The 8,366-nt window shown below is 43.0% G+C and overlaps 1 protein-coding gene across 1 annotated transcript; it reads right to left on the bottom strand.

The window, feature by feature from the left end:
• Positions 1-279: 279 nt before the first annotated feature.
• LOC124680400 (serine/threonine-protein kinase STY13-like) lies at positions 280-8,018 on the bottom strand. Its single transcript, XM_047215467.1, has 3 exons — positions 7,868-8,018; positions 6,525-7,472; positions 280-976 (listed from the first exon to the last, which is right to left on the bottom strand). The coding sequence occupies exons 2-3, from the start codon at positions 7,436-7,438 to the stop codon at positions 637-639; spliced, it is 1,254 nt and encodes a 417-aa protein (XP_047071423.1). The 5' UTR covers positions 7,439-7,472; positions 7,868-8,018; the 3' UTR covers positions 280-636.
• Between the last annotated feature and the right edge of the window lie 348 nt (positions 8,019-8,366).

The following is an 8,366-nucleotide window of genomic DNA, read 5'->3' as shown; positions in this document are numbered from 1 at the left end:
ACAAGTTCAGCAAAGATCATCAGAAAAAACATGTCGAAAATCATGCACACAGAAACTGCACCCTCGCATCCATCCACACACTATCCGATGTCCCCGAAGGGGCTCATCCATCCACACACTAGCAAACCTGCAATTGCAGTGAGTAGGTAATATAATAACGGCTATATGCATCAATCCATGCAGAGGAAAGAGCTTTCTCCTTTTCAAAAAAAAAAAAAAGAACTTGCAGCAAGCAGCAACCACAAAAGCAAGCCAGGTAATTATACATACTATATATACTATCAAGAGCCAAAGCTTGGGCATGTTCCTGCAGGATGATTATATATAACACATGAACAACAGCAGCAGGATCATTGCGGCAGTTACAACCAAAGGAGACCTGCATCACGATGTTTCCATGATGTTAAGGATAAAGATGTCTCTAACACAACGGCAGTCTTAAGGCGACGAGGACGACTACAGGAACTAGGTATGGTCTAAGATAAACATGTAAGACACAACAGATTACGCCCCAGCACACATGTGTGCTCAGGTGGGCTTTCTGCTTATGCGGCGCGAGTCTATTAATATGATAAATACAGAGGATTTAACTTCTCTTCAGGCTGCCTTCTCTTTTTCTTCTGGGTTCTGGCTGCTTCAGTCCAAGGTCATCGGTTCGGAGACGCAACACCGGAACCTGGCCTTGCGGACAGTGGTCAGGACCTCCATCTCCACATACTCCAGCATCCTGACAACGTCGGTGAATGGAGGACGCACATCGGGATTTGGATCCCAGCACCTCGTCATGATCAACCCAAGAGAAGGGAGACAGTCATGGGGTATGGCTGGACGGACACCCTTGTTCACCACAGAAAATGCAGCTTGCACTGCTGTCATGTTTGCGAAAGGAAGGGTCCCAGTTATCAGCTCCCACAGGACAATGCCAAAACTGTAGACATCAACTTTCTGGTTGTATGGTCTGTGCTGTATCATCTCGCTGCAACCCAAAAGTAACAAGTTAGCACATCCGAACGGTTAACAAAACATGATAAGGAACAGGTCATCCAATTCTAGTATTGCACAATAATTGAAGGAGCCAGAACAAGTAGAAACATCAGCAACACCATAAATATTAGTTTCCTATTTCATCTGGGTCCAATCAGAATGGTCAAGAAACGCCAAAATAATATGATCAAGGTGTCTCCTAGTCTCCACTTAAACAGCGCTAAATATCAACATGGATATCAGAATAACGATTTCATGCAAGGATGACAAACACTAAGATGTTACTTTCAGGTCAGAACTACAAATAGTAAAATTTAAACATGCTACTTAAACAGTGCTAAATATCGACATGGATATCAGAATAACAATTTCATGCCAAGGATGATAAGCAGGCACTAAGATGTTATTTTCCCTAGAGATCAGATCAGCACTGGAAATAGTAAAATCTAAACAAGCTTTTCAAATCTCAAGACAAGTACTTACTAACTAACAAGAGAACATTAAATAAATTAGAGCCAGACATTGATATTAGTAAGAAGAGCCGAAAGGAGTGCGCCAGCTTTGACATATAGTCGCACCTAAAGCATGTTGTTCATTTTTTTATACCAGTACAGGAGTTCTCAGGTAGTTTGATCAAATAACATAAGTGAGCTAGACAGCCAGATTGTATGGAGTAACCAATTAACCATTTCTTTTGGACATGGCTATGGTACACACAACTTTCAGATACAATTGAGTTATCTCTCACTGTTACCCCACTCCCCAACACTCCTACTTATATGGCAGTTAGGATGGTGAGAAAATGCATGTAAAGTATACTTTCATACATATGTACCAGTCAGCATCAGCAGAGCTACACAAAAATCGCTGGGCAAGCCAGACTACAGCAACACAATTTTTTTGTCCAGAAATAAGAGAGCCTTGCCAAGCCGACCCAGCAAGAGAAAAAAAACAAGGGGCTGAATCCTGGGCAGGCCACGGCCCAGGTCACTTCTAACAAAGCTACGCCCCTGCCAGATCTTGCTATTTTAGCAAGTTTATTGCCAGAAACATGTTGCCACCAGAGTTCCGATAATATCAGCATGACCACTTAGATATACTTACAATTGCAAAAAAGGCCAAAGACTTGCCAACTACTCCGGATAGGCAATTTATTCAAAAATAAAATAACAAGCCTGGGCAGTTCTCTAACTTTGTCTTGGTTCAAAAACAAGCTTAAGGCTGAGCCTGGGCTGGAAGGCTGAGTTTGTGTTCATGAAATCTTAGCATTTAGACTCTTACGAAATAAGCATGTAATTTTAGTCTGCATGTTTGTCTCATTCAATTATGTTAATAAATGAAAACTTAATTAAGACCTACCACTATTTTTCGAAGAAATATTTTACCACTGTGAAAGCACTGATGAATAATCATTTCGACTAACTTATGGAATAGTTTTAATGATTTTCTTGTATTTGACCTTTACAATAATATCTCACTTCCAAGTCCCAACTACGTGCTAATGCTATCATATGATTCGACTCATGCTGATTTTTTTTCTAGCGATCTCCGTTAATGTACTTGCAAATTTATTATGGCTTGAACACATTCTACTGTTAATAATCATAGCCATCTCAAGAGTCATGTATAAGCCCACTTCCTGGCTTGACAACTGACCTGACTCAATTAGATCTAACAAGATTTTCAATGCAGACAAGAGCAGAGCAAAGTCAAATTTGCTCAAACTTATTTGCATCTCTGGTTAGAATGTTGAAAATATGCAAGACACAAATTCCACCATGCATGAATCCCACCAATAGCTTGGCTTTGCTTTGAAAGAACATATCTTGCCAGTGTGAGAATCTACATTACCCCTGACTTTTGATGAAGTGTTTAATTAATCCCCTACACAATGAAACTAGTTATGACAACATGTATCATCTAAAACACATCGATCACCATATCATCCGCCACACTAGCAAAACAAGCTTACGGGGCTACATCCTACATACCTTACGTGTAGCTGACAATGAGTTAACTCAGTAAAGGAGTAATTGATGATTGTGGTTCATTGAGTGCTCTGCATTAAGTTTAACTAATTTCCTTCTATGTTGCTCAAGAAGTTTCCTGCCTAAGAAAAGTACGGCCCAGGCTAAGCTAGGTTGAGTTAGCAAAAAGCCTTGTTCATTTTGGGCCTAGACCTGCACCCTGCGTTAGCCCATAGGTCTACTAGATCTTTCTTAAGTTGGGCTGCCTGCAGGTCTTAGTTTTCTTGGGGTGACAGAAAACAAAATTATAATTTTCTCGTAGTGCTGACTAATCCTGGCCCACCAAGGCTATCAAAACACTCTTTCCCGCTTGAATTTACTCACAAAGTTTTTCTTGTCATGTTAATCGTCTTTAGGTTTATGTCGTTTGGTAACCCAAACGTAATGACGGTGACATGTATATACATTTATTGAATGATGTAACTAGCACTCTTCCACGTTAATTTTTGGCGCAACACTCTTCGACGTTGGTCGAGAATTTTCCTCAGGAGAGGCTCTCCTTGCATTTCGAGGTTTTTCTTACCCGTGGACGCATTATGATTGGCCAATTGTCACTCTACCCAACAACAATTCTTGCTGAGTATGCTAGAAATGTCGATACCGATAGACATCGAAGTATGCTAGGATTGACAATGCCAATACACATATTCTCGGTGAAGACTCTGGGTTATTGGTTGATTACAAAGGTGATGTGCCTGAGGGTACACCTCAGAAGTTACGATGCCCCAAGAGAATGGAGCTTGAAATATGCCTCAAGGTTTCTACCGTTTGGTATCTCAGAGATGCATACAAGAAGACTCAATTTATTCCCACCAACTCCTCCAGGTGACGGCACCCGATTGGCTGGCGAGGGATGTGTTTGCGATGTTGTCTCAATGGAGTGAGGCCCTTCGACAATGGTGATGACATTCACTGACCCGCATCTACTACTGATTGCTAGCTAGTAGATAGCCGTTGAGCAAGCGGGTGATGGTGGTGTGATTTGTAAGTTCTCGATATTGTGATGTCTGACAATGGCGCGAGTGGCGCTCCTTAATACAATGCATCTGTTTGTCTCCTTATCCTTGGTCATGCTCATCGCATTCGTAGGCCCGATAGTGCTCGTCAAGTGCACACACCATCTTCCTACACTTTTCGGTTTTCCTTTTTCTTCTTTTGTTCTAACCTCCCATGTATTGTGACTAATGACCTCCCACAAAGGAGGCCTGGAACCTAGTCTTGTAGGACTTCTGAGCCACGTTGATTGTTTGAGGAAAATTATTCCCACCAACCAACACATGGGACTCATGTTCATATTTTGTTAGATTAAGTAGTTGATTATTCCAGCTATCCTTGGCTGTTGTTCCTCAGAACCTCAATCAATTCGAAAGTAACGAGATTCCTTCCAGCTTTGAAAGGCAAACTGTGCTTTCTCGTCGATTTGAAAAAACGGAAACAAAAAATAGTGGGGTGGCCACAATGGGCTGCAGCATGATAGGAGGCTATGGCATACATGTTGGCCCAACCTTTGAGTAGCCCAATGAAAAATGCTACGTTCGCAAAACAAGCAGGTGCACTACTGCTCTGCAACGATTACTCAAAAGAGAGAGGACAATGGCCTTTGTTGGATCACTTGATTTCTCCACTGAAGCCCTATATTTTGATCATCTAGGGGGAAAGGAGCAAATTAGGTGCGAGACTCTTGACTCTCCATGAGATGAGATGTGTGGCAAGGATCGATGAAGCACTATGGAAAGGGTAATTGTGGGAGGAAAGCAACCAAACAAAGCCCTTAGTGTTTTCTTCCTTGACCATTTTAACCAAACAAAAATTCAATGTTTGTGCTTCTGTTTTTGTTATTGGTAAATCACAGGTGAGATGAAAACTTTACTGATTAACCAAGTGTGTAATCAAGTCGACCTTGCTGAACTATCCAAACAAGAGACCAATTTTAGCAACCGCCTAGAGCAATTAATTAATACACAATTAAGACAGAACATTGGACACCATGAAATGTGGCGCTGACTAATTGATTTTCAGTCTGGAACTACGAAAACAGCAAAAGGCAACAAAAAATAGTTTCACAAGATTCTCATTCCTTTGTTAGTGGAAAATAGTGCAGTAATAATTTAACAAAACATAAAGACCCAAAAGAGAAAATTTCAGTCACAAACGATAGATAATTCTTTCCTTTTTCCTTTTTCCTTTTTTCTTTTTTCTTTTTTCTTTTTTCTTTTTTCTTTTTTCTTTCTTTCTCCTTGTTTTGGTTCTCTTTTCTGTTGGGTTTCATATCTAGCCTACCCCAACTTGCTTGGGAAAAAGGCTTTGATGTTGTTGTTGTTGTTGTTGTTGTTGTTGTAAACGAAGTCCTAGATAGGTGAGTGATTTGATCAGATACTGCAATTGTTCCTTTTTATGCAGGGCATGTGTTTAACATTTAATGATTTCCAGAAATGGATCTGCCCTCTTGCAAAAACTCAAAAAATTGGTGACTGCAGCCTTCAGGCAAGCAAGCCAAAAAAAATGTTTTACATCTCTAGTAGACTGAATTCAAATAGATACAAATCAAGGCAGCTACAACAGCCATTCCCTGCTCCATAAACTAGCTTAGAATGATGGCTTAGTTATGCATCAAGATCCAGGAAGTGTATTATAAGGTCAAAGCAGTAAGAGCATGGCCCACAGAAAACTATCCATGCCATAGTGGTAGAATATTATGAACAAAAGCAGCTTGAAATATCCTGCAGTTAAGACCAACGAAATATTCCTGGCTGAGATGTACCACCAGCTAATATATCTTCTGCATGGACTTAAAGTCTTAAATTAGCAGGTTGTGGGTAGTCTGTAAATACTGTCAACATGGTTACACTTAATATATCACTAGCACTTGGGCAGTGGTTGGTAAGGTAACCGATTCAATCCAATACCTTAGATAGTAACATTAACGTTAGCACCCTCACCCGTCTATAAGCAAATAGAAGAAAAAAAATAAATGAACCCCTAGAATGGCATCTTGCTGGACTATGTTAAGATAAGAAGCAATACTGGCAATTGCCATAACCACAAGGTCCACAACCAACAATTTCCATAACATCTCCGGCAGCAGCATGCTTAATGCTTGAGCTGCCAGAATTTCACATGCATATCGCCATACATTTTTGTGTAAAACTCAACTAGTATATGCATCAGGGAGTGCTAAAATAAAGAAAATAACTGGGGGAAACAAGTTACCAAACGAAATAATAATCCGGTTTTTACGGACTAGAATAAAGTAGGCAATAATGACTGACAAATCAACACTGCATGTAGCAAGAGTACATATATAGTATGCAGCTCAGCAGCAACCAAATTCATGGTAACCAACTAACCACCACAAGTAAATGCAGATGCCTTAATATGGAACAAAGGTACTACCATTTCATCCAAACCATGGTCTTAATTGATGGGGGGAGAAATGAAGCGTTACTGTCTATTTAGAGTAGCAGCATAACTAAGAAAAGTAAGCAAGATAAAAGGGCAGTTTGTTGTACTCACGGAGCCATCCAACGGTATGTTCCAGTTTCAGGTGTCATCCCCTCGGTCTTGACTTCAATTCTGGCAACTCCAAAGTCAGCAATCTTGATGGATTTATCACCAGAAATCAAGAGGTTGTCAGACTTAAGATCTCTGTGGATGAAGCCAAGGGCATGAACATAAGCCATGCCACGTGCAACATCTAGAGCCTGCTTCACTGCCAGCTTGAGTGGACCACCAGACTTGTTCTGCCTCCTAGCGAGGAAATGCCTGACAGATCCACCCTTTGCATACTCTGTGACAATACACCAAACCAGAGGCTTCCTGCATGCGCCAATGAACTTGACAATATTTGGATGCCTTAACGTAGCAAGCATCATAACTTCTTGCACGAACTGTTGCTCCAACAGCTGAGCAAGCATGGGGTCAGCCTCCGGCCTCTCCAAGATCTTAATGGCAACTTCCATCCCGTTGTAGGTTCCCCTGTAGAGCTTCCCGAATGCACCTTGCGCAAAGGGCACTCCCATGTGGAGCTTCCCCAGATCAATGGTCCACTCCTCGTAATCCCTGAGCGTCTCAGTGGGGAACCTATTGTCCATCAGAGCCTGTGCCAATGCATCATCGCTCAGGGCATGGGACACCCGGCCAGGGCGGAAGCTGCTGTTCCCAACTGAGTAGCTGGCCACAGCAACAGGCCCTCTGAGGCCAGGATGGTTGAGCATCCCAGTGCGAGAGTCGGTAGAACCGACGCTGCTGTTCTCCATAGACCTGACGGAACCACCGTGCATGCTGGTCTGCATGCTGTTCTGGCTGTCGATGGACATGGTGGAACCCTCCCCCAGCTTCTGGTAGTAGGCCATGTCGCAGAAGTTGACGCCGCCGTCATGGCCGGCTACGGCACCAATGAACCCGGTGAACTTGGCTGGTTCCATCATTCACAGACAACCAAAGCCCCCGAAAGGCGATTACCTGCAACAGAGAGAACCCAGCATAGATTAGAAACGACAGTAAGCTATAGCTTTCATCTTGAATCCTGCGAGCGCTACAATTGCCATAACCACCAGCACGCAAGCATGAAAAAGTCAGCTAAAAATCAATACTCTACAGCAAGAAAAGCAACAAAATCCAGGATGAAGAACACCCAAATCCCTTCCCTGAAAAAAAAAATCCAACAATAATAACCCTAGTAACATCAAAACACAATCTTTGCATAAACCAAATCGAGCACCGAGACCCTCCTCAGCAACGACCTAAAATCACAGGAACCCAGAGCACCGAAACGCATCGAGGACCAAATCAAGCCGCGCCCCCAGCTGCCAGGAAGCACGACACTGCGTCCCAAACCCTGCAGCAAGAACGCGTACCTTTCGGGCCCGGAAGTACCACCTCGCTGGTTCCAATTCGCACCCCGCGCGGCCTCGTCTCCGCACGGGTTCCGGCGATCCGGGGTTCGATCGAGAGAGCTCGGAGCTGCGGCGTTGGGATACGGGGGGCGGTGGACAGAGCCTGCGGGTGCGGGGGTGGGGGAGGGAGGCGGTGACCGGTGGAGCGGAGCTGGAGCGAGGGGAGGAAGGGGAAAAGATGAAAAGAGAGAGAGAACAGAAGGGAGAGAGTGGAGTCGCCCGTCTTAAGTAAGTGTAGATACAGTTTAATTCCTTTTTACTGGCTCCACTGATTAACTCCCACTTCAGTTAACTACCAGTGTGGTGTGTGTGATTAAGGCGACACCGTGCGCGTGGGCTGTTGCCTGCGAGTGCTTCGTATGAACATTGAGGAACTTCCAGAAATTCTAAAGCAATTTTTTGAAATTTGCGAGAAAAACTGAAATATATTTCATCAATTCCTACAAATTGATAAGGGAGC

This window comes from Lolium rigidum, unplaced genomic scaffold (assembly GCF_022539505.1).
Source record: "Lolium rigidum isolate FL_2022 unplaced genomic scaffold, APGP_CSIRO_Lrig_0.1 contig_15571_1, whole genome shotgun sequence".
Taxonomy (NCBI): domain Eukaryota; kingdom Viridiplantae; phylum Streptophyta; class Magnoliopsida; order Poales; family Poaceae; genus Lolium; species Lolium rigidum.
Note: the sequence above shows the minus strand (reverse complement) of the source record. Positions and strands in the feature narration are given on the sequence as shown.